At 39.0% G+C, this 27174-nt stretch overlaps 1 protein-coding gene across 5 annotated transcripts in view; it reads left to right on the forward strand.

Annotated features, from left to right (window-relative positions):
* AKAP6 (A-kinase anchoring protein 6) overlaps nucleotides 1-27174 on the forward strand; it is a 521710-nt gene that overhangs the window by 230964 nt on the left and 263572 nt on the right. For all 5 annotated transcript variants that reach the window (XM_032344004.1, XM_032344008.1, XM_032344005.1 and 2 more), the window contains one exon: nucleotides 20101-20352. In XM_032344004.1, coding sequence (XP_032199895.1) covers nucleotides 20101-20352 — 252 coding nt within the window. The remainder of the gene's footprint in view (nucleotides 1-20100; nucleotides 20353-27174) is intronic.

A 27174-nucleotide genomic window follows, 5' to 3' on the forward strand; every position in this document is an offset into this window, starting at 1 on the left:
GGGCAACAGTAATGCCGTGAGCAAAAGACAAGAGCCAGGATGAGTCAGCCTTATTTCAGGGAGAGTCTGACCCTGTCTGCCGTGAATCTGGATGGGAGATGAAATGGGCAAGGAAGACCAGGAGCTAGCCAGAGTGGCCTGAAGGAAAGGCCTTGGACCACAGGCCAGAGATCTGGGATCTGCCGCTCGCTAGCCACGTGTCCTTGGCAAGTTACTGAACCTTCGAAGCCTCAGTGACCTCAGATATGAAATAATGATTTCAGACTGAAAAACCTCTAAGGCAGCTTCCTATTTGAAAGTGACCCAGGATTCTTTTATGGTAGTTCCTGATGAACTAGAATAAAGACTTTTGGAGGGGAGGCACCTGGGTGGCACAGTTGGTTGAGCATCCGACTCTAGTTTTCAGCTCAGGTTGTAATCTTAGGGTGGTAGTTTCAAGCCCCACATTGGTTCAAGCTACCCTGAGCATGGAGTCTGCTTAAGACTTTCTCCCTCTCCTCCGCTCCCTCTGTCTCTAGTGTAAGTAAAAAAATCTTAAAAAAAAAAAAAAAGGACTTTTGAATTTATCCCAACGTTGCAGAGCTTTTAAAGTTGTTCTGAAGAGAATCGTGTAACAAAAGGGGAAATTTATCACATAATTAAAAGGGCATTTATTAGTATAAAATTCAATAAGGGATGATTGCCTTGGGAAAGCTAGTTAGACATCCTGGACATCCTGCAGGAAGGAGAAACCAGCTCAAAAACTATGCCAATAATTCAGATGGGAGCAGGGCAATTGAAATGGGAACCAAAACCTGTCTGTCTTTGGGGCAGCATCAAAGAAAAAAAAAAAAAAAAGAAATAGGAATCAAAAGAAAGGAAAAGGCAAGAGTCATTCATTCATACTTTACTGGTAATAAAAAATATAGTAGGTTCTGGAGATCTAGGGACAAGTAAAACAGAAAAGGTCTCTATTCTCTATTCTTAACATTCCAGCAGGGGCACCTGGGTGGCTCAGTCCTTGGGCGTCTGCCTTCAGCTCAGGTCATGGGCGTGGGGTCCTGGGATCAAGCCCTGCACTGGGCTCCCTGCTTGGCAGGAAGCCTGCTTCTCCCTCTCCCACTCCCCCTGCTTTGTTCCCTCTCTCGCTGTGTGTGTCTCTCTCTGTCAAATAAATAAATAAAATAAAATAAAAATTCGAAGAAAAGGAAAAAATCACCAGAATTTTTTAATTATCAGTAGGGTATTTGTGCCTTAAAGAGAATGATGTTTACTCCAAGGCCAGACATCCAACTACAAAATATTGGTTCAAAAAATATTGTATTTTTTCTAATTGTATTTTCATGAAATGGAATACTATGCAGTCATAAATAATTGTGAAATATATTTATTGATATGAAAGAATATTAATGATATGCCATTGAGTAAAAACACAAGTAATAGAATACAAAATGGAAAGTTATCTACCACTTCGTATAAAGAGTAGGATTACTGGTGATTTATTTAATTACTCTTCATTCAGTGATTATTTATTGAGGGCCTACTATGTATGAGGCAATGTTTTGGGCTTTAGGGATAAATAATACAAAAATGTTCCCTGATTAATTTTTTGTCTTTACTAAGAGATCAGGGTGCGTTCAGGGTGGTATGACCATAGACTCCTGTGGTTAATTTTTTGTCTTTTCTAACTTTTTTTTTTTTTTCCTGCAATGAACTACTCATACTTCCTCTTTTGAAAACTAATTTCTAAATGAAGTTTAAAAAATTCTTCCAGTGGCCATTTGTGTGGTGTGTAAGTGTATTTTTATGACTCCTCGTTGGCCGTGCAAGCGAAGTGGATGTTGTGCTGTTTGAAAGGACACTGTCCCAGCCTGTATTTCCTCCAGGTGTTTACCCAAGAGGGAAGGTGGTTCTAGGACACCAAGCTCCTGCTTAGGGTAGATCAGGGCACTGCCTGCTGGTTGGCAGCTGGGGTGGTAGAACTCCCAGACGCAGTCTGGCTCCAAGGCAAATAGAGTCCTGCTGATGAGACTTGCGACTCTGCTGGCTTTTTATAGTCCTTCAGAGGGCTGGTCATTCCAGCCTGGTGTGGATTTACATTTGCTCTGTGTTACTTGACACTCCTTTATTCCTGTTGAAGTTGCCTCTCCCGGAAATCTTTGTCATTCCATAAACACTGGCAACTGCCCCACAGTGCAGCTGACCTCCCACGGTTTGAAAAACAAAATGTATTCTGGCTGCATTTAAAGGAAGTTTTGGGGTGAGTCCGTGGGTGAGGATTTGGCTGGGCAGAGCACCTAAAGGAGACTCTGGAACTCGTTATCGCATAGGTTCCAGGGCCCTTAGACAAAAGCCTTTGTGTTATTTCTCTCTCCCTCCGAACAGCTCTTCTCCCATGGTTCGTATTAACCACGTCTTTCTGCTAGAATGCACTCGTCCCCACTGCCTCCTCTTTTTAAAAGGCAAGTTCTTTTTGTGTATGCCAAAGAGCACACAAGCCAGCAGAAAACCACCAGATTATTTTTTGAAAAAGTGTTTCATGTTCCTTATAAGAAATAGTGATTTGTAAATAAACATATGGATACATATATAAAGAAATAGTTACCTACGAACCTATTCCCCAGAGATATTTTGGGTATTTTTTGTGCACTTATTTTGATTTCTACCCACATAGCTGTTTTCAGCCTTTGTTCTATCATTTATTTAGCCTATTTACAGATTTTAAGCTGTGTCACCAGTACCAATATTTTCCATTAAATAAGTCTTTTCTTTCTATAGCAAATAACTGCTATTATAATTAGGTGTCTAAATGCATTTTCCAATGTCAAGATGGCCACAAGGCCCAGAACGTATAATATTAGACTGCCCATTTCAAAGAGGCATCCATTTATTTTTTCATGTCAGCTCTGGCTGACAGAAACCACTAGAGCCAAGCCAGGCAATCAAGTCCTCACTCTCTGTTGCTCTGTGATGAACTGCCAGGGGCATTTTGATGTCTAAGACTCCTCAGGGAGTCTAAGGACTAAGCACTGATGGTCTTGACCTTTGCACCAACCTGAGGGAGAAAGGAGGAAAAGAGGTCCCTTTGGACCATATCATCCTATACATACCTTCAACCCTCTGCTTGGAGTCTGAGAACCTTCTTGACATTTGTATGAGCAGTCCTGGAGCGCAGATCCTCTGTGTAGTGTAAGTAGACAAGCACAAAGATAAAGTTTAGTTCCATAGTCTACTTTTTCAGTAGTTCCAGAGGTAAATTTCCTTTGGAATTTCCTTGTCAGTGTTCACTTGTCAGTGAATCATACATCAGAGAGATTCAAATCTCTCTGCTTTGAATCCAGCCCCTTGCAGCCTGAGTGTCTCTGCACCAGGCTCTCTGAGGTGAATCTTGGTTTTGCCTGCCACGCTCCAAGTCTGATTTATTGTCATTTTGATGCAATATTCAAGAAGCAAGGTCTTCCCAGTTTGGGTGTTCCAGGTCTTTAGTTCACTCTACGTACAAAGATCATCTACTGTTACCTTCTTGTATTAACTGTTAATGATTCCTTACATCTTTCATTTCCCACAGCAAGTCTTTTTCTTCAGCCATCCTCTTAGGGCCACATATTTTCCTTCTCCTTTCATAGCCCTTAACTGAGTTCTTAAATGCAGCAACTATCTCTTTTCGAGTGTCTTGTTCATCTTTGTCTGTCCTGCTTTTTGTGTGTGTGTGTGTGTTTACTTTTAATAATGTGCCTTATTATTTGTAAGCCACCCTCAGTCTCTCCTATAGTTTTGGTAAGTACATAAGGTCTAAGTCAAAAAGAAACAATATAAGTCATCTTATCCTTCTAAGACTCTCTGTAGTCTTTTCTTACTCATATTTTCCATATCTCCAGCTCATTTGCCCCTTTGTTTTGTTCCTTTAATTTTATTATTCATTATTAACTTACTTGTACACATCTGATTTTTCACTCGACATTCACAAGATGGTTCTTGCCTGCAGTTGAGTTGGGGTAGAGGAGTGGAAGACTTAGGATACTATAGGCAGGAGATTATTCATCATGGATTAAGTGTTGAAAGGAATGACCCGAGGTTCAGTTGATATTTGTGCTTGCTCAGAGCTCATTTATTGTCCTGCTTATTGTGTGCTCTCTGAAGCCCTGCTCATTGTTAGGTGCGAATAGAATTCTCGGTGTGTAATCAGAAAGTTCTCCCTCACGAGGTTTATAGTCAAGTCAAGTAAGCAATGAGGTTTAAAATGATTTTATAGGTAAAATTAATCTGGATGTTTGGAAAGTGCATTGAAATCGAATTTGTTTCTTAGCTGGTTGCTGATTTCCAATGTAAGGTCCTTTGAGGAGGCTGAATTGGTGTTAGGGGAGTGTTTGAATGGATCCTTCGTCCTCCATTTTGATGTGTCACTGGGACATTAATAATAGATGGTTCCTGCACTTGGTGGTCAGATATGTTAGTTTGATCCATTTTTATTTCCCAAAGGGGCCTCTGGAAAAGGGCAATGAGAGTAGATTTAAAACCACATTATTGGAATTCAATAACTTTTGTCTCGCTTTGGATGTCTGGTGCTTGCTGAAGAGGAGGTCTAATATGGAGAGTCAGTCAAGCACAGAGCAGGCAAAATACCAAAATGGATTTTTTAAACTAAGATGTAAGCTGAATTCTGTGTTTTAATTTAGACTGTGATGCTCAGCATTAAATTTCCCATAAATGTGTTAGGTGTATGCATTTTGCTCTTTTTGATTCTGTGGATGTAGGGATGAGCATAGGAAAAAAACTAATCCACTAGTACAAATTATTTGGGTTGATGGGTTGATTATTTGGGTTGATATAAACATCCATATGAGTAAATTACCAAGAATTACTTATTTCAATAATTCCTAACAATTGTAAAGGACTAAAATTTTACTTATGTAAAGTGTGCCCCCAAGGGAGCACCAAATTCCTTTTAAATGTCTTCAGTTCTCTGCTAATTACTCAAAGGCTGGAGTATCTTGATAGTGGGAGATTCTGAATGCTAGGGAATGGAGGTCACTTCTGGAGACAAACAAGATCTTACTTTATCAATAGGTAGAATCTGTCTTCAGACCCCCCCCCCCCCAACCACCACCGCCACTCCCACCGCTTGTGGGATTATATGAAAATGTAGAAGAGGGCTGATGGTTTCTTCAGCCATACTCTGGGACAAATAAATCAGATTAAGAGGAAGAGAGGATGAGTAATTTATGTTCCCACTCATTTCAGTTGTTGAATGTCTTTCCCTCACCCATGTTTTTATTTCAAGTCTGCTAAACTTAAAAAAAGTAATCAAGCAAAAACAGAATTAAAAGTCTTAATAGCAGTGATTAATGTTAGTACTTAAGAGAATGGTGGATATGGACAAACTGCAATTTTCTCTACACAAAAAGGATACTGAGAATCTGAGGATCCTGTTCCTTTGAGATTGTTCTTCTTCAGTGACCTTGATAGTATATTTTATATTACTTTGCATAGTGTGCCTGTACTCCTTGAATGTTGTGTTGCTATGGACACTGACTTCACTTCTTTGTTGTTATTTTACTTTTACTTTTTTTATTTTATGCAAAAGAATTGAATCTATAGTGGAGAAAATTTAAAACATACAAGCAAACAGTACATTAAAAATCATTTTTAGTGCTGCCACCTACAGAAAATATTATCAACAGCTTTGACATCTTTTTTAGTTCTTTCTCTCTGAGAATACATACCAATATTTCTTATGGAACTCTTTTATAACTTATTTTTTCTTAGTTAACAATGTGTCTTGAACATCTGATACTATGAAATATATTGTGCGATGCCATTTTTGGCATCTGTGTATTTTTTCATTCTATGAAATATCACATCATGTTAAACTAATCTCCTTTTTAAAAAAAAAATTCAAGTATAACATACAGTGTTATGTTAGTATTGGGTGTACAATACAATGATTCAAAAACCAATCTCCTTTCTTTTGATTTTTTTTGTTGGTAGAATTTTTCGTCATTATAAACATTTCTGTGATAGCATTTCAGTAGGTAAATCCATTCTTGCCTTAGGAGAGATTCCTAGGAATGAAATTATTGGGTCAATGGGAGGCAATGGGAGCTATCCAGGAGGTTAATTGATGACTTGCATTACCATCTGCCCTACATGAAAGGATAGCATTGGCACTTTTGAATTTGGATTTATTTTTCCTCATTAGCAGGGTCTTACTCTTGGCCCCTAAAATTAGTTCTTCACAGGACTCTGATCCTATAAGGTTTCATTTCCTATTCTAGAGTCGCAAATGTGAGATCTAAAAACTTGTGTCTACAGTGTTAGCTCCCAATAGTCATGTTGTAGGAGTTTAAATACAAATCAACAGCCAAGCTAGTTGCTGTGGATATTTATGTGGGGGAGGAAGACATAAAATTGCATCCTTAGAAGCTGTGCCATGGTTTTAGTGATCTAAATATATAAAGAGTGCATCTAAGAAAGAGGTTGACCAGCTCAAGGTCACATCATGACTCAGCAATGAAATCCCAAATAGGGCTTTCATCTCCTTAACTTTTAAATCCTGGTATAAAGAGTACTTATGAATAGGTGAAGAGAAAGCATTTATAAATGAACTTATAAGATCACTTATAACTTGAAATGCTTAACAATTTCAAGAGTTAATAGAAAATTCCCACCTCAGGTGACCAAATCTAAGCTGCTAAAAGGTACTGATAAATTTTTAGAAAATGAATTTAAATGACTAAAATGAAGAGAGAATAATGGTAGTTGAGGCAGATGGAAAAGAGCCTCAAGGGAATGTGTGTGTGTGTGTGTGTGTGCGCATGTCAGTGGTGGAGTTGAGTGGGAGGGACACAGGATGAGGAAGAGTAATATATTGCCTGAGCCTTTCATGGTGACTAAGGAAAACACAACCAAAGGGCTCCTCAGGACATTAACCCTGGAGTGAAGGTAGAGGTCTTGGCCCTCATTATGAATGAACCATAGATCTTTGCTCCTCTGTCTGGTATGTGGATCTACACTGTTATTTCAGAACCTGTGTCAGGGCCACTGCTAAGAGCTATAGAGATACCTTCCAGTGTCCCCAGGAGTGAGACTCAGTTATCCTGATTCCCAGTCTAGTGCTTATTCTACTACTCTTGGGAAATAGCTGTCATTTTACCAGAATTATCAGAGATACACAAAAGTTTCCAGGTATGTAAAGCTCAGATTCTGCATTGTGGGAGTGGTACACAAAATTAAAAAAAAAAAAAACAAAACACAAAAAACAGAAGAAAATCTTGGAGCTTGAGAGTAGAGTTCATCTATCCAGCCCTGTCTTTATAGATGAGAATTCTGAGGCTCACTAGGACACAGGTAGTCAGGACACACCAGTACCAAGAACTCAGACTTTCTGACACTCAGCTTGCTACAAAATGATGTAGATACATCTTGTGATTCATTTATTCTTTCTCATGATCATCTTCAAGCTTCTATTTCATGGTTCGTGAATTCAATATCCCTAATATCAGCATGTATTAAGAATCTATTTGCATGTGGTGCTGTACTCTAGAAAGCAAAGAGAAAAATGAAGCATTTGGCACATAGGAATTTCCTAAGGAAGACAGATCTCATAGAAATAGACAGAAATGACACATAGATCACTGAACAAACAAAGCAAAATCTGTAAATTGTACAACTTCGGCCATGCGAGATGGTTAGTAGAAAGAGTCTCACAGTCCATTGCTTAAAGAGAAGACCTATTATCACTGCATAGCCTTAAACTGATCATGAATAAGAATCACACTATGCCCTGTATGTAGGTGTTATACTGGAAAGAAAAAAAGAGTATATAACCTGGCATGCTTAGCATTGGAGTGCACATAATGGTGCAGTTTCTTGGGTATGTTTTTGATTGCTTCCTTCATGATTTTTGTCTTCCGCATATTCTCTGATAGTCTGCAGAGGCAAGAAGGCTCTCAGAGAATGCCTTCTAAAACCAAAACATCTTTCCTTTCCCAGAGAACCAGTGGTCATGTGGTTTTCAGTCATATTTTTATTGAGGTTCCTTCCCCCCTTTAGAAAGACCTTGAAGATAATAAAGGAACTTAACAAAATCCTCAGACATTTCATCTATGTAATGTGAACTGTGGTGAATATGAGACTAGGGTATATTTTCTGTTCTTTCACAGATTAGTTAAAGATAAACCAAAGGCAACCCTACTCTCTTCTACAGTAACAAATGCCTTTGGTTAAGTGTCTTCATAAGTGCCTGACCTAGTCATTCATTCAGGGCTAGTATTAGTAGTAGTATTAGGGTAATATTAGTATTATTATCCTGAAACTATCATATGTGTGATATGAGATAAAATGAATGAGTAATTATGGGTTCTTCCAATACCATCACTCCTGGTTCTTTAGAACCAGGATTCTTGGTGTGGAAGAAAGGAGAGACTGATGAAAATGTTAGATGAGACCACTGTAGTCATGAATTTGAATTGGAAATATCAGTTATGAACTCACAAGGTTTTTTATTTTTAAATATGATATTTTCTGTCTCTGTTCATTAAAAAGACTTACAAACAATGGCTAATCCAGTAGTAATGAGCATCCTTATTACCCAGACGGTAGTCTGAAAAAACTTTTCCCATTGAAGGAAAGCAAGGTTTTTTAAAAGAATGGCTGATTTTAAGTGTGGAAATATACAAGATGAGTGAGGAAGCTATCGAAAACTGGAATAGTCAAATCGAAGGGGATCCTACTGGCTAATAATGGACAGTTTGAGGTTCAGTAAGATTAACCATTGGAATGGATCAAAACTCATCACATATGTCTAAGTCAATAAGTATTTGATATTAAGTAAACCAAATGGTTGCTTACCTTCTGATTTGACAGAAAAGCAGTTCATTACCTTGAAAACTGGGTTAAGAATTAAGAGTTTATCTTGACTTTCTTTTATGAATTGTATCATTGTAAATAAATAGTTGATAAAGTTATTCCAGCCATTAAATGAAAACAAAATGATAGAATGTCATTATTCTATAATGTATTAATAGCCTTAACTACAGAGCACCAACTATCAGAACAGTGGATTTCATCAACTGTCAAAAAAGAACAAAACCAAAAGTAAAAGCATAACACAACAGTACTTAAATAAATTGAACCAGAAACTAATTAAGCCTCAAGATTCAGCTGCCAGTTTGTAGGAAGTAAAGAGGACAGAGGAACCAACATGATGACTGCAATCAACAAATCCTAATTAGGGGAAACTCTGCAGATATAATGCCCCAGGATCCTTAACCGATAAATTGTATGAAAAAGGAATATAGATGGAATCTGTAGATTTAAAGACTTAATGGTCATAGCAAGTGAAAAACTGAGCAAAAGGAAGTTATAGTAGCAATGAGTGCATACTTTACTTGGGTAATGAAACCAGAATGAGATGCAAGAAAGTGATTACTATGCAAGTCAGGATAATGGTCACTTTTGCAGGGAAAGAGGGTTTTATGATTAGGAAGAGGCACATGGCTAGAAAATTTTTGACCCGGATATTTATTACAAGGATGTTTGGCTCATAATAATTGAGTAAGCTATATATTTTTGTGTGATTTTTCATGTCTGTTTCATTCTGTATTATAAGTGTAAAACAACAGGGGGGAAAAAGCATGTTAAACAAATCTACAACCCTGATACTGTCCTCAAGTGTATCACAATGTTGTCAGCAGTGGGTAAATAAAACTGTGCAAAATCATATTCTGGGGCAAAAGGAATGTAAGTTGTGCTGTAGATACATCTGGATAATGTCAGAGATAGGCTATCTTTCAAGGTGCTGGGAGGTTTGTTTTTTTATAGTTGTGCACGGAGTTCCCCTTTCAGTGCTGGTCAGCCTGGCCAGATGATCCGTATCTGGCTCAGTGTTTTTCAGCGTGTGGTGCCGAGAACACTGGCATTATGGCCATTGCATGCTTAAGAGAGTGCAGATCTCTTGGTTGCAGATCTCTTGGTCCCATCTCTCTTCAAAGGAGTAGCCCCAGAATCTACATTATTAACAAGCACGCTGCACGGTAAGAGCCACCACTAATTTCTTGGTCCATTTCTAACCTGAAATCACTTGTATAAAGATGTGGGAAGTATAGAGTCAAGACCATAGCTGTGGTTTTTGTTAGTGAATGTGCTTAGATGTTGAACCTTTATCTAGCTGAGCCATGTAGAACAGTGTGAGTGTGAGTGTGTTTGAGCAATAGCCCAGTTAGAAAACCATTTTCTCTGGGGTGCCTAGGTGGTTCAGTCGCTTAAGCAACCACCTCTTGATTTCAGCTCACGTCATGATCTCAGGGTCATGTTCTCATAGTCGTGAAGTCAAGTCCCAGGTTGGGCTCTGTGCCCAACAGGGAGTCTGCTTGGGGTTTTTTTTCCCTCTGCCCCCACCCCACTCGTGCTTGTATTCTCTCTCTCAAATAAATGCATCTTTACAAACAAAACAAAACAAAATCCATTTTCTCCAAAATGCAACAGCAATTATCAATTTGCTTATCTTTTTGCTCAGGGTTTTTTCCCTCTCACATAATGAGAGCCCAGGATTAGGAACTCAAAATGATATTTCAATCAATGAATCCTCTGAAGTTTTTAAGCAACAGTTTTAACAACAATAACAAAAAATTCAAATAATGAGAAGAACAATCCAGATTTGGATCTGGGCAGGTGTGGCCAGACAGAATGCCCAGCTGGTCCTTTCTCACTTGAAGGCAAAGTAGACTTTCTGAGTGTGAAAGCGGAAGGGTGAAGGCTTCCAAACCTGTATTTAGCATCTTCATCCTCTCCCTATCATCGCCTTTACTTTGCCAAACCTATATGCTTTTTCAGCAGCTCAGCTAATCAGCACAACTGGCATCCAATGGGAGCTGCTATCCTCTGCCAACTGAGTGCCAATTACTGTGAATGCACTCAAGGGAGGAACCTAGACTAGTGCTTGCTTTATAGGGATTTCTGTTTGCTTTGTGAAACACAGTATTTTCTTCAACTGGCAGTGTGGCACCATAGACACAGAGACAACTGAGGCACGTTTCCTGCATTCAGACAGGTACAGACTGATCAGGGAGATGGATGAGTTGTAGCTAATGATAGCAGCAAAGTCATTTGCACATAAATAATTTAATTTCAGTCCTCACACTTTCCAGATTTTAGCAATTAAAGGGATAACTGTTACTTCTAACCATAGAGTTCTTAAAACTTTGGAGAGAGGTATGTACTGTGATGATCATAAAAAGTCTCAACATCTCTCCTGGCCTCCCATTTCAGTCATTTTCAATATGACAAAGAAGAAATTAGGACCATTAGGATGGTATATTTTCTCAAGGAAGGAAAAAAACCAGGGAGCAGTCGATTAATTTGGGGGAAATAAAATGCCTTGTTATAGGAACATCTATGTGTCTTTTAGGAAAAGTACAGTTTTGAACATGAATTGTAGATGACATTAATACTCTGCACTAGGAAGTTTTTATATAAAGTTGCAAGTTTTAGTTTAAAGTGAGTTTTTTTTTTTTTTTTAACCAAGTTACTGTGGTGTTCCCTTGATCTGTATTTTAAAATATAAAGTCCATGTATTAGGTAAGAATTTCTTCTCAGCTTTTTCTAGTGAACACACACACATATGGTGAGCATATGTGTAAAAGATACTTTAATTATTTAGTTCTACAATTGCTAGTAAACAGAATGAGCAGTCATGATGACATGGCGTTTTACATTAAGACTAAAACATACATAGAAAACTTCATTCTCTTCTTACTGACTTTAGATCATGAAAACTTTTATTTTATTTTATTTTTTAAATTTTTATTTATTTATTTTTAAGATTTTTGTTTATATATTTGACACAGAGAGAGATCACAAGTAGGCAGAGAAGCAGGCAGAGAGAGAGTGGGAAGCAGGCTCCCTGCTGAGCAGAGAGCCCAACGTGGGGCTTGATCCCAAGAACCTGGGATCATGACCCGAGCCAAAGACAGAGGCTTATTAACCCACTGAGCCACCCAGGTGCCCTGAAAACTTTTTTTTTTTTTTAACGTAATTTATGTTTTTCTAAATGTAATGGTATGCACTAGTTAAGCTGAGGGTTTGAGATTTTTGAAACTGTGATAGGAAAACAATAGGAGTGGAAAGAGGCCTGACTGTCCTTTAAAAAGCAGACCTTAATTCACAGTTTCTTAGAAAAACCATTTGAATGTGTCCCACAGTTACACAAATATAAGTCAAGAATGTTTTGAGAGAAATATTAAAATTTTTAGGAAAAGAAAAAGACATTATTTGGGGTTTTATGTTTTTATTTTTTTTAAAGATTTTATTTATTTATTTGACAGACAGAGATCACAAGTAGGCAGAGAGGCAGGCAGAGAGAGAGAGAGAGAGAGGGAAGCAGGCTTCCTGCAGAGCAGGGAGCCCGATGCGGGGCTCGATCCCAGGACCCTGAGATCATGACCCGAGCCGAAGGCAGCAGCCCAAACCACTGAGCCACCCAGGCGCCCCTATTTGGGGTTTTAGATGAATGGAGAAATGCCTACTGATTACTGTTTTTGTTTTTTTTTTTTTTTTTTCCCATGGAGAGGCAGTTTGGAGGTATTGGGGGGATTTTCTGTGTTTTCTCCCTTGGGGATTGCATGGGGGGAAGCAAGAAGCGGAGAGAAGGGGAAGGATTGTATTTATGGGACTTCAGGAAACTGAGATGCCAAGTGTTGTTTTAGTACCTGGGTGAGAGGTGCCCGGCTAGTTCAGTCGGTAGAGCATGAGACTCTTAGTACCTGGATGAGGAAGTTGCAGGAGGGGTGGGTTTCTCTCCAAATACACACAGCCTGGGGATGGGCGGTTTGGGCCACTTTGGAAGAATGCTGATCCATGGATACTTGTCATTTCACAAGAAAACCTGGATGTTTCAAGAATGATGGAGAACGGGCATGGTGGCCTTAGGATGAGACAGCAAACAGATCCTCTCCCAGGGACAAGCAGCAGGCGCAAAGCAATTAGAGCACTCACAGGAAGGGTGCCCTCCTCTCTATCACAAGCTGGTGAAGACTGAGTATACTGGTTAAACACATAACAGCACTGTCTCTGTCTAGAAAAAATAAATTGCAACTGAAAAATATACAACAATCCTACAAGAAAGAAAGAAAGAAAGAAAGAAAGAAAGAAAGAAAAGGCACCTCTCTCACATAAACACACAACTAAATTAAAAGAAAAAATGCCCAACTGGCTTGAGTTTATTTGTGAACAGTGTCAGGTCAGTGTTTGTATGAAAGGCCTCAGTAACTGTGGAAGATTCCTGTTTCAAAAGACAGGCAGCAGCAGCTGCAATTTTTTTAAACTAATATTTTTAAAAAGATTTAATTTATTTATTTGTCATAGAGAGAGAGATCACAAGTAGGCAGAGAGGTGGGCAGAGAGAGAGAGGGGGAAGCAGGCTCCCTGCTGAACAGAGAGCCGGATGCGGGGTTCAATCCCAGGACCCTGAGACCATGACCTGGGCCAAAGGCAGAGGCTTAACCCACTGAGCCACCCAGATACCCTGCAGCTGCAGGGTGTGTCTGACCACAATGTGTCAGAGAGGTTGAGCAAAGTGGGCAGTTGGCAGCATAATGTATTCAGTGCATATTATGCTGCGAATGATTGTGAACACCACAGAGGCTGCACTGCTTTATGAGAATTAAAGCAAAATGGAGACCATCACTTTCCCACATGAACACAGAAATGTCTAAGGAAAAAGTCTTATGCAACTTTGAAGATATGTTGTTAATCACTGCCATTTGCTTTAATTCACTTTGAGATGGGCTCCAGATTATCCTCATTTTCTTTGAGGATAATACTTATTAGAAAATAATGCGGAGGTTGTAGCATCAGGTATAATGATAGTAGTGCCATGACCTTATGACTGTGCTCTTGTTATTTCCAAGCTCTGAAGGGAATATGTGACCCAAAACTAATTTTTATATGCATTTTACCAAGAGACTATAAACTGGTTTTCTTTTCTTATCTTTAAAATTATCATCCAGAAAAATTGACTTTGTTTTTTTTTTTAATGTGCAATTTTACAAATTTTAACTCTTGTGTAGATTTGTCTAACCATATCCACACTCAGGATACAGAACAATTCCATCACCCCAGAAAACATTACTTGTGCTATCTGTCATCAGTCTATAGTCATGCCCTCCCCAACCCCAATGCTTGGCAACCACTGATCTATTGATCATTACTATGATTTTCTTTTGAGAATGTTGTGTAAATGGAATTATATAGCATTTAACCTTTTGAGACTGGCTTCTTTCACTTAGCATAATGCCTTTGAGATTTTAGAAATTATTACATGTATTATTAGATCTTCCCCCCCATTTGTTGTATATTATGTGGATGTACTGTAGTTTGTTTATCCATTTACTCACTGAAAGATGTTTAGGTTTTGGTAATTATGAGTAGCTTCTTTTCATTTGTGAATGTGCCTGAGTTTTTATTTCTTTAAGGTGAGCACTCAGGAGTGAGACAGCTGGGTCCTATGGTAGTATATGTCTGACTTCATAAGAAACTGCTAAACTGTTTTCCAGAGTGACTATACCATTTTGCATTTCATTAGCAGTGTAGGAGAGTTACAGTTGTTCTAGAACTTCTCAGCACTTGGTATTATTGCAAATTTTTTATTCTGGCCATTTTGATAGGTATATACAGGTATCTCATTGTAGTTGTAATTTGCATTTCTCTAATGGTTAATGAGGCTGAAAGTTTTTTCATGTGCTTTTCTTTTTTTAAGCATCATTATTCCCATTTAGGTAAAGTGTTTAAGACTTTTGCCCATTATATAATTAGATTAGTTGTTTTCTTACTGTTGAGGTTTGAATATTCTTTATATACAATAGTTCTTCCTTTCAGTGATCAGCTGAAGTCTGAAAGCAGAAGATCCTCCTTCTGATGTATTGTCAAGAGGTCAATAGTAGCCTGACTACATCACACTACCTGTGTCATTAGCTCACTTCATCTTATCACATAGGTGTCTTATCACCTCACATCATAGGAAGACAAAGAGTGAGAGCTGTGCAATAAGATATTTTGAGAAAGAAAGAGACCATATTCATATAACTTTTATTACAGTATGTTGTTAAAATTATTCTATTTTACTATTATTGTTAATTTCTTACTATACCTAATTTATAAATTAAACTCTATCAAAGGAATGTGTGTACAGGAAAACCCATAGTATATATAGAGTCTGGTACTATCTTTTGCTTCCGGCATCCACTGGGTTCTTAGAACATATCTCCCAAAGATCAGAGGGAGCTACAATATTCTGGATATAAATCCTTTATTGGATATGTGATTTGCAAATATTTTCCTGGTAACTTTTCCTTAAAAATATCTTTCACAGAGTTAAATTTTGATGAAATCAATTTTTTTTTCTTTTTTGGGTTGTGTATAATATGCTATGACTAAGAAAAATCAGTGCCAAACCTCAGATCCATATTTAGGGAGACCACATTGACACCTGCCACTCCCTGGAATGTTCCTCTCTGCCTCATCATCCTAGTTTGTCTCCTTTAAGACTCAAACTTTATTTCCTTAGGAAAGCGTTCTTGCCACTTTCCTGTTTGGTTCCATGGGCACAGTAATTTTCTCCTCATTTGTGTTCTCTCTGTGAACGCTTATCTTCCCAATTATGATTTCTGGTTACATGCCCCTTCCTACCAGGCAGGGAACTCCACAAAGGAGGGGGGTCAACTTTGTATCCCCCATGCATGGATTAGTACATAGTGGGTATGTACTAATGTTCATACTATCTGAATCTCCATTCTTGAACCTGGAAGGATTGTTTCTTTTTGTGTTCCTAAAAACCTGTGCATCTAAAGCTACTAAATTTGTTTCTAGTATGTAGCACTGCCGTGCTCAAAAGTTTGTTATGCTCAAAAGTTTGTTATACGCTGAGCACTTGAAACATGTGAGTTGAATCTAGTTTCCAGTTGCTTCTGCTGGAGTCACATGTGCAATCAAGGCTTATATGCAACAGTTGGATTCTGGTTCAGCCCTCCACCAATCTCCCCCCATATCCCCCCCTCCCCGCCCCGGCCATGCTTCTACTCAACCTTGTTAATCTAATGCCCACAGAGCCTCCAACAGGTCAGAGCTCTCAGAGCCTATTAATTCCAAACAGCTTCTGCTGGGAAGTAGCCATTGGGCAAATCCTTTTTAAACATCTCTAATAGCTATCTGAATTAAAATAAACAGAATGTCCATAATCTTCAGCTTCTGTTGTATAAATATACAACAAGCTGAAAGTAGTTAAGAGGCTAAGCCTCAGAAACTTCAAACTGAAAATTCTTTAAATATTTGGTTGACTTTTATATAGAAGGACTGGGAAAAGCAGATTTTTATATTACTAAAGAGTATGTATAGATTCAGAATCACTCAGTTATTTCTCTAAACAAACCTCTCACCGACTGTTCTAAATACAGTTCTATGTTTGGGGGTATGCACACGGTTATGTGTATATATGTATATGTATATATATATATATGCACATACACAACTTACACATATCTCTGCAGTTCTTGTTCTGCAGTTTGTGTGTGCCTGTGATTTTGTCAAACCAGACACCTGGTAGCCAAGTAGAGGGCATAAACATAATTAAATAAATGAGCAGACCCCAGAAGTTTGCACCATGCCATGCATTGTTTAGTTTCAGAATTTCAGCAGAGACTGCACGTGCACATTGCCAAAATACTCACTAGAGGGAGGTCAGCTCTCGTGGGGAGAGCCCATCTGCTTCTGTAGGAACAAGGCCAATTTATATTTCACAGATACGTCAGGAGAAGGGTGTAAAAACCTTAGCTGGCACCACTGATGCTTTAGTACCCCTGGATGGTGGCCTGGCCATCTTGACTCATGACCTTGCTCTGACTAAGTTCCTGCATTCACCATGGAGGAGCCAAATTATGTGTAGGAAGAGTGATGGCATGTAGTTTTCATGGTGCCAAGATTATATGTAACATATTGTATGGGAGGGTGGGAATGGTGTGGTTGAGAAATGCCTATTTGAGTATTCAGAGCAGGAGGCATAAAAATTACCCACCCCTTTTCTTCTCCTAGGTATATAATGTATTCTGCATCTGCAGGATCATAGTAGGACCCAGGAAATGGATACCAACAAATCCAAATTATGAAATCAAGAGTGTGAGGAAGTGGAGAACACTGCCAAGGGAGTGGCTGAAGGGATCATTGTCGAGGCTGTGCTAGGAGGAGGGTGATATGGTAGAAAAATCTGGTGGCCCAGATGGGGTTGAAGAGCACTGGGGCACCTGGGTGGCTTGGTTGGTTGAGTGTCTGCCTTTGGATCAGGTCATGATTCCAGCGTCCTGGAATCGAGCCCCACATCGGGCTCCCTGCTCAGTGGGGAGTCTGCTTCTTCTTCTCCCTCTGTCCCCTTCTTGCCCCTGCCTGTGATCTCTCTCTCTCCGTGTCAAATAAATAAATAAAATCTTTTAAAAAAGGGGCGACACCTGTAGTGGGAGAATGAGAGTGAAAAAGTCGGACAAAGAGAGGTTGGTGGCATGGGGAACTTTCTGATATTGTTCCACAGGTGAAGTGATGACAAGGTTCCAAGTAGAGCTATGACAGAGAGTTATCCAAGTGGAATAGGTATGAAGGTCTTAAGGATTGTGGAATAAAGGACATTTGAGGCTAGGGTATTCATTGGCTCATCAGTGTGAATATTGAAGTTACCTAAGTTAATGGTCTTCTCGGTATGGAGAGGAAAACTGAGCTACTGCAGTCTTCAGTGTGGAGGAGTGAAAGAGAAGAATAGTAATGAAGAAGGAAGTCGGGAAGGCGTAGCAGACAGCAGGCACCTAGTGAAAACAAAGGGTGTTAGTATGAGAACAGAAGAAAAATGATCCAAAAGTGGTAAAGAAGTAGTGAGGCTTGCCCTGCCCCTATCAGCCCTCTGCTCCCCATCTCTCAGGGGAGGGCTGGGAGAATGAACAGCCTTCAATGGGAGGGCAGTGGGGGAAGCAGGAACCTTGGACAGAGTCAGATTTGGGTAAGAGCTGGAGATAGATGTATTATTCTGTGACAAAGTATAGTGTTTATTTTTTTGTTTGTTTTACAATGGAATGGAAATACTAGGCAGGAAAGTACAGAGAATTTGGAAGAGATCAGCAGTAGGAGGAAGAGAGTTTCCCGAAGTAAGACAGTACTACGCAGAACTGAGCATCCTAAGAGGGTTCAGGACACAGGACATCTGCTTTGGGGTGGCGGTCAAGGTATCAGCAATAAACGGTGTAGGGGACAAATGGAGGAGATGCTCCAAGCAGGCATCCGTTGAGGCCCAGGCAATCTGGAATATATGATGATAGCTGCGGAGGCCCACTGTCATGTGCCAAAGGCAGCAGAGATGGGCTAATCCAGCTGCGAGTGGTTCCCATGTACTGGTTGATAAGGGAATGTGATTTTTGCCCCAAGTCTGTTTTGGATTGCATGTGCTCATGGGCTACATTTGTAAGAACTTTACCTAACTAGGACTCCAACACCTCTTTAAACTTTTAATCTACATCAAATTATTATCACCAACTTATGTAACTATCACCAATTAGTTCTTGGGTTTTAAGAAATATTATTGCAACATTTATTGAAATTATACGTAATTACTAAAAATTCAGCACAACTTTCCATCATTCTTCAATAGATTTTTTTTTTTTTTGCCTACTGCTGCACAGTAAATACAGATTCCATTTTAGTTCTTCTCTTAGAAACAAGTAATTGAATTATATGAAATTGAAAGGTTATGTTTCCAGCACAGAGTGAGTTTGGATACTCTTGATAGGACTCAGACCTCAAATGTTATCCTAAAATTTTAGCCTTAACAAAAATCATTATAATAAAAGCTCCATTTAAAAAAAATCACTGATGCATAACTGAAAATGAATCACTGAGTGCTTTTAGCTGACATGTACATCCCTTTGATGCTTAATGGACTCAAATTGCTCTACTAAATATTACCATCAGTGCTACCCATTTCATGCTAGGGCCTCTGACAGCACAATGGATATTTGGGAAATTGTAAGGACAAGTGACATATCAGACACCACATCTGCCTACCTAATAGTATATGTGAAGGAGATTGAAACTTTGATGTAGTAATGTTTTTGTTTAAAGTGTCTAGGTCTTAAAAACAAAACTGTATTTTTGTCTTTCTTTGTCCTTGGGGTTTTTCAGGCTTTCTTTCTCAAGAGTAATTCTGTCAGACCTATGGATATAGAGAACAAATTGAGGGTTTCCAGAGGGAAGGTGGGGAGGGAGGAGAGGTCAAAGGAAGGAAGGTGAGTGGGAGATACAGACTTGCAGTTAGGGAATGAATCAGTGTCACATGGATAAAAGGCATAGCTTAGGGAGCATAGTCAGTGACATTGCAGTAGTGCTGTATGGTGACAGATGGTACCTGCACTTGCAGGTACCATCACAGCATAACATATAGGAAGTTGAATCACTATGTCGTGTGCCTGAAACCAATGTAACACTGTATGTCAACTATTCTCCAATAAAAGAGTGATTGTGATGATAAATTATGGGTTGAAATTTAAGTATTCCTTATGAATAAATATTAAACTCTGTTATTGTGGGAATGTGACAGTTGTCTCTTGCACCAAAGAGCCCATGGCTCACTGAGAATGGTTGGGAGTTCCCATGAAGCTCAGGTTCCAGCCCATCTTTCTTCCTGCTCTGGGTCTGGAGGATGTCTCTATCCTGAGATATTGTGTGCTCAGTGGGACTCACCACTAGCCCAGAGCAGCTGTTGGCTCCCTTGCAAATAAAAAATAAAGAGAATAGAGTGGGTTTGTGAGGCGACCTCTTACCTTGGCTAAACTTTCAAAGTGAAATCTGAAAGAATAGTAGCATTTTGGGGGTCTAGAGAAAGATTGGTTTACCTATGTGTGCTAAAGGGCCAGTGCCCAGGAATGTGGCCTGCCACTCTGCATCTGATCTAAAACAAAGGCAAGTTATCCAGCATGTGGTCTGCCTGACCTGTGGGCCCTAACTGGTGTCAAGTGAAGGAGTGACTCCCCACTGCCACACCCCGTTCCTAGAATAGGGCTGAACAGTCTTCATAGATTCTGCATTTCTTTCCTGCAGGACATTTGTGAAGATATTTCAGATCACGTGGAGCAAATCCATGCGCTCCTGGAAACAGAGTTTTCCCTGAAGCTGCTGTCCTACTCTGTCAACGTGATTGTGGACATCCACGCTGTGCAGCTCCTCTGGCACCAGCTCCGAGTCTCTGTACTGGTTCTGCGGGAGCGGATTTTGCAGGGTCTGCAGGACGCCAATGGCAACTACACCAGGCAGACGGACATTCTGCAGGCTTTCTCCGAAGAGACAAATGAGGTGGGTGTTTGAAGCCAAGTAATGTGTTATCAGATGTGACCATTGGAGAGTGTTTTCAGTTCAGAGGTGGGGGATAGGAATTCTTTGTAGGTACATAATCAGGACCTGAACTGGGCTCTGAATCTAGGGATAGTGACCGAAGGCTAGGGCACTTCTAACGTGAATAAAACTTTAGACAAAGTTAATTCACACCGGATAGTTTGCCTATAGTGGTTCGTGCTAACCTGGCTTCTTGCTCCCCAACGTTATTTGATAAATATTTATTGAGCACTTACTATGGCTAGGCATTAGGTGCTAACAATCTCAGAGTGACCAAAATGTGGTCTTTGACTTCAAGGAGCCTAGTGCCTAAGAAGGACAAAAGCACAGACATTAAGGGCAGATTGTGATGATGCCACTGGAGGTCAGAGAAGGGGCACCTAACTCAGACAGGAAAGCTTTGCCAGAAGTGAGTCCAACCTGGGATGTGAAGGAGAAGCAGGATTAGACTGCGTAATAGAGGTTCTAGACAGAAGGAATGGCATCTCATCAAAGATCCAGAAGTAAGACAATGACCGGTTCAGAGAGCTGTAGACAATACTGGAGCCAAAAGTTCCAGGCACCAGGATTTGAACTAATAGGTAAGCAGAGGTCAGATTATGAAGATGAAAAGTCCTATTAGAAGAATTGGACTTTATTTTAGGGACAACAGGAGAGTTTGTTGGGGATTTAACATGATTAAATTCATACTTTGAAAAAAAGTCATTCTGGATGCAATGAGTCATATGAGCTTCAGCCAATGTATTTGGGTTTTTTGTACTCATATGAAAAGTAGTTTGAGGGACGCCTGGGTGGCTCAGTGGGTTAAGCAGCTGCCTTCGGCTCAGGTCATGATCCCAGCGTCCTGGGATCGAGTCCCACATCGGGCTCCTTGCTCGGCAGGGAGCCTGCTTCTCCCTCTGCCTCTGCCTGCCATTCTGTCTGCCTGTGCTTGCTCTCTCCTCTCTCTCTCTCTCTCTCTCATAAATAAATAAAATCTTTAAAAAAAAAAAAAGTAGTTTGAAAAGTTTGTTATTGTCACTTTTGATTCAGGGCTTAAGAATGAACACTGTGGGGGTGCCTGGGGGATTCAGTCAGTTAAGCATCCGACTCTTGATTTCAGCTCAGGTCATAATCTTGTGGTCGTGAGACTGAGCCTTGTGTCAGGCTCCACACCCAGCAGGGAGTCTGCTTTTCCCTCTTCCTCTCACTTTACACCTCCCTCCCACCCCCACTTGCACTCTCTCTCTCCCTCTCTTAAATAAATAAATAAGTAAATAGATAAATAAATAAAATCTTAAAAAAATGAACACAATGAATCTGAATCCAAATGAACTCTCCTAATCCCACATAAAATTGGCATATATAGGAGCAAATCATTGTGCTAAGCAAGAGCTGTGTGTGTGTGTGTGTGTGTAGTCCCTTGGCTCTTAACATCCACATTAGTGCCCTACCCTTGGTTTTGTGGAAAATATATATTGTAGAAGTTTGTAAGACACTTACATAAATAAGTAAGATTAAAAGACCTTATAATGAGTGTTGCATAATTCAGTATTAATTAATGTTTCAGTGGTTCCAACATTTTCAGCAACACAAAACAAATCTATGCCTATTTTCATAAATGATTTATACTTGTTGATTGTTGTTTTCATAATAATGATGCTCTTGCTGTAACAAATTCCCCACAGGCCCTGGAGGTTTATGAGAATCAAAATCCACCGGGCTCACTTCTAGCTTTATGCTCTTTGTTTTCATTCAGCTTTTCCTGTTCTTGTGGCAGTGAGGGAGGTGATACAAACTCTGTAGAGTCCTTTTTAAAAATCACCGAATGAGTACGTGGGTATGTGTGTTAGTGCCCAGATGCCATCCCTCCCAGATGGGATCCTTAAGAGAGGTCTTGACTGGGCCTCTTGTGGTCCTGGGAGACTACAGAGAATCCCAGGCTAACTCTGCCCTAAATGTGGTATTCATGAGGTGTACTGTACACCAATGAGCTAGAGATGAGAATTGGGAAAGATTGATCTACATGCCGAAGCGCTCCTTCTTTAGCTATCTACCTGCCATCCCTAATCTATACAAATTTTTGTTGTTGTTATTGTTCCTCCTTATGTGTCCTGCTGGCTCTGTCCAACATCCAGCTTTGATCAGTCATCGGATCTACCCACTTTCTATTCCTAGAGGGGGGCATATGAAATCATTGGATTAAACTAGTTCATTTTATATATTTATTCATTAAATAAACATTTACTTATCACTAACTCTTTGTTGTAGAGCAGGAGCTGTAACAGTATGTTAGGGCTTATTGTTATCACCGTTGTTGTTTTGTGAAATACATTCATCATGTACTGATTTGAACTTGGGTCATCCAAGAGAGCAGCCCAGGTAACAGTGAAAAGCCACTGAGGCTAACTAATTGTCACTGGCCACTGCTTTATGTTTTGAGTTTACATTAGTGTCCATGATGGGTTTCACAGTGCGAGCTCAACCGTTATTTACAGATTTGATTGGAAACAATTTTGTGCATTTTCATATTTGAAATTCTTTAGTTCTGTCCTAAATATGCAAGAATATGTTGTGTTTGGGGGTTAAAAAAAAAAAAAGTAGGTTCTTAGCTGTCTACTTTGTGGATATTTTTCTATGAATTAGAGCACTGTTTCCATTACCAACCTTCCTAAAACTATAGAAATCAGATCCTATTTGTTTGTGCCTCTAGTGTGACTCCATGAGAACATTTCAAAAACTGCTTGGTTCTGTTTGTTTTGCCAGCAAGCACACTGGGATTGTGGAAAACAGGGAATTACGATAAAATTCTAAACTTTATCAGAACAAATTAAGGTAAAATAGATTTATAGAATGAAGAGGGAAATGGCATAAAGCAGGCTGATAAACTGAAATAGTAGATGTCCTTCCAGTGAAAGTGAACTCATTTTCTCTTTTTGTAAGTTAGTTGAGTTTCTGAACCGCATTAAAGAATAAGGAAAGTTGAGAAAGTGGCAAGTTCTCTCTCTTTCTGTCTTTGCAAAAACAAAATGCACAAGTTTCTTTTATTTAAATATGACACAGAACATATTTTTTAAGCAAATTAGCAAATGTTTTGCTAAAACAAAACCAACCAACTAAACAAAAAAAAAAAATGGGCAAAGCTCAACATTGTGTGAAAAATGTGTTGTACTGAAATTTTTTATATTTCAGATACTTTGATAAATACTTTATATTTATTGTTTCAATTAGTGAGGAGGGTAAGAGATATTATAAGTAGTTCTATTTTATGGATGGAAAAGCTGAATCTGAGAGAGGTTAAGTGACTACCTAAGGACATACATCCAGGAATAATTAAATAGAACAAACAAAACCATCTCTTAATCGAGCTTTGTTGTAATAGTAGTAATTCTGTCTTCCTTCTTTCCTCTCCCTTCCCTTCCTTCCTGCTTTCCTTTCTATCTCCCCTAAATACTTACCGATCTCCTACTATAAAGGCACTAGGCGTTCAAAGGTGATTAATCCATCTTAGGAATCGCCTTCACATTTTTTTTTAGATCCTGAAAACAGTTCTAGGAGGTCGGAAGGGAAGGTGCTGTTGTTCTTACTGAACAGATGATATTACTGTGTCCATCTTACAGGTAATAGGACTGAGGTTTAGAGAGGTAAAATGACACAGGAAGTGATAACTATAATATGAACACAAGAGCAAACAATGATTAAGGCTTACCACATACCAGATGGTATGGTAAATAAGCACTTTACCCATACGATCCTTATACATTTGTCTTTTCAGAGCACGTACCTGAAGTACTTTGTGTATTCATCTGTGAGCCTTTGTCATAGGTCCATTTATATCATGACAGAGTACATGCTAGATTAGAACTGGATGAGTGTTGGTACCAGATTAAAATCATCTCTATCTCCCACAGCACCTTATTTGTATCGCTGTAAATAAAAATCTAATGAGTTGAATTGAATTAAATAATGCAGATAATCACTGCTTTAGGGACAGAAGAGGGAGAGAAAATTTTAGGTTGGTGGACTAGGATTTATCTTGGAAATTAATCATTTGGCTTATAGTTTTAGCCTGTAGAAAATGGAGATTCTTAAAAATAATTACTATAGTATGAATAAAACATTAAAATATTTTTGTGTATTTCCCCCTTGCCTATCAGAAGGTAAACTTTGCTTTGCTTTCCATTTCCCTCTCATTATTTGCTTCTCTCAGTCTATTGCTGCTCTCCAGAACATATTCAGAACAGTAGAATCCCAGCATGGTAGGCCTAAAAGGAATCTGATCAAGACTCTAGTTCATGTGGTCTAAAAACTCAGGGGGCTTGTGGCATTCTGGTTAAGAGGTCTGTGAATGTATATGTTAGTAGTTGAAGAGCAACAAACACCATGTAATGAGATTAGGGGAGGAAGGGGTGAGGGGCATACAAAATTTTTTATTGAATGCATGATTAAAACAGTAAAATTCTATTTCCAACACTCTTCTCAGTAACACTGAGTCAGTGTACAAAACTCATCTTGACGTAACAGTGGACACTGATAGAACTTTGGGGGCATTTTAATAGGGAGATCTTCATGTCTCTAAATTATGAATATTATCTCATATTTTTTGGTAGCAAAATGTAGTGTTAAAAAAAGAAAGATCTAAAGAAGACATTTGGAACTAGAGCTTCAGTTAAGTTAATTATCGGTGAGGAACAAAGCAAAAATTTTGTTTCAAATTGGGGACATGGGGGAGAGTTTCCTTGATGTCTCGGAGAAGATTGAAACCAGCAATAAAGTGAATTAATTGCCATCTCCATAAAACATAAGCTTCATCTGAGAAACTGCTTCATAGCATATTAAATTGAGGTATATTTGTGTTGAGACATTGTTAGGCAGCCGTGACACAGCTAATAGCACTACACAATTAAATGTGATATTTCTCAAATAAAAAAGCACTACACGACATGCACTCTTCCCCACCTCTCTGCCCACCTGAGACTATTACTTCCATGCCTTAGAAAACTGGGACAGTGGTCCAGAGCAAAGCCATGGGGCTAAAAATATTAGTATTACTAAGCAATATTTTAAGAAATGAAACTCATTATTCATCTGCTCTGGGATACTTCAGAGAACCTTCTTTTTTAAAAATTGCCTCTGCATGCTGAAATCTAGAAAAAGTACTTTTGAAGAACGCTGTTAATAACAAACTGTGTTAAAAATAATGCCTGGGTGGATGCTTATCATTTGGTCCTTAGGATATGAAACGGATACGCTGTGTACTGTTCTTTGTTTTTCAGGGAGGGATTTTTTTCCACATTAAAAATGCAGTCTTATTAAAAATAGTTACCCCACGAGTGACAGTCAGCCAGGCATGGAAATAGTTAGCCTTGTTGGGAACAGGATGGGAGAGGGTTCCCTTTGGGGCACCAGTATTTTTGAGTATGTTATTGTCTTTTCCAACCAAAGGACTGGCCAGGCAAGGGATCTTCAGGGGAAGATTTAGGAAAACCTGGCCATACCCTGTTATCTGAAATGTAGTCTCACACCATGTGTTCATCTAATATCTTTTATTGAGTTCCAGTTATTTTCAAGTATAACAGTATTCCTGATCTTAGGGGTCTGGTGACCACCACAGTGGACACCAAATTCTTTCCCAGGGCTATAGAAACAGGTGACTGGCAGTTGTAGAGGCCTAATTTTTACCTGAACTCTCAAATTTCTTTTTCTCTACTCATCATAGAAACAGTTTGACTTAAAACCTCTTTCACCTTACTTAAGTAGCTGCAGTGCTGTACTTTTATGATAAAAAATGATAGAAAATAATACAAATTTCAACTAGTTAGTAATTTATTTATTTATTGTTTTGTTTTTTGTTTTTCTTTTTCTATTATTATGTTCAGTTAGCTAACATATAGCACATCATTAGTTTTTGATGTAGAGTTCACGGTTCATTAGTTATGTGTGACAGCCAGTGCTCATCACAACACATGCCCTCCTTAATGCCCTAGTTAGATACCAACTTTTAATACCAACTTATGGGATAGCTTGAGAATTAAGCCATCATTTATAATACTAACTGTGTGAGGGGATAAGTTCTGAGTACTGGACAACCGAATTAAAAAATTTAAATAAATACAACCTGCTTTTCAATACGGTTTTCCATATTACTCTCTTAAAAATTGCATAAAGTGTGACTTTTGTTTGGCTGGCTCATTCCTTAGTGGTTTTGGCTTCTGACTTTATTCTTTAAAGTGTTTTGTCCCAGGTATGAAGCGTAAAAGCCACACAATTCCATTTAGGTAATTTTTATTGAGATTGGCAGTTAATACTGGTTTCCCATTTTTGTGCAGTGTAATTAAGCATAGGGATACCTCTCATTTTGATGAAACTTGCCCCCTAAATATACTTGATTAGTAAAAGTAATAATATAATAAGTAATAAGAGTGAACATTCCATGAGCACATATTCACATACCAGACTTATATCTTACATATATTATCTCGTTTAAGACTCACAACAGCTCTTGACAGGGCTTATCATTTGCTTTTTGCAAATGAAGGAAATGAGGTTTAGTGACATCAGCCTGCTGGCTCATGGTCACTTGGCTAATTACTGGAAGAGCCAGAATTTGACTCTGAAACTTGGGCTTTTAATCACTAGAGTCAACTGAAACTGCATAATCAGGGCAAGAAATTACACGAACCATAGAGTTACATCCCAAAACGTCCTCATTCATGCATTCATTCATTTATTCAACAGATACATCTGTGATTGCTTACTCTATACACATCCCCATGCTAAATGTTGCAAGTGTTCAGTGAGTCA

Source organism: Mustela erminea, chromosome 5, assembly GCF_009829155.1.
Source record: "Mustela erminea isolate mMusErm1 chromosome 5, mMusErm1.Pri, whole genome shotgun sequence".
NCBI classification, from domain to species: domain Eukaryota; kingdom Metazoa; phylum Chordata; class Mammalia; order Carnivora; family Mustelidae; genus Mustela; species Mustela erminea.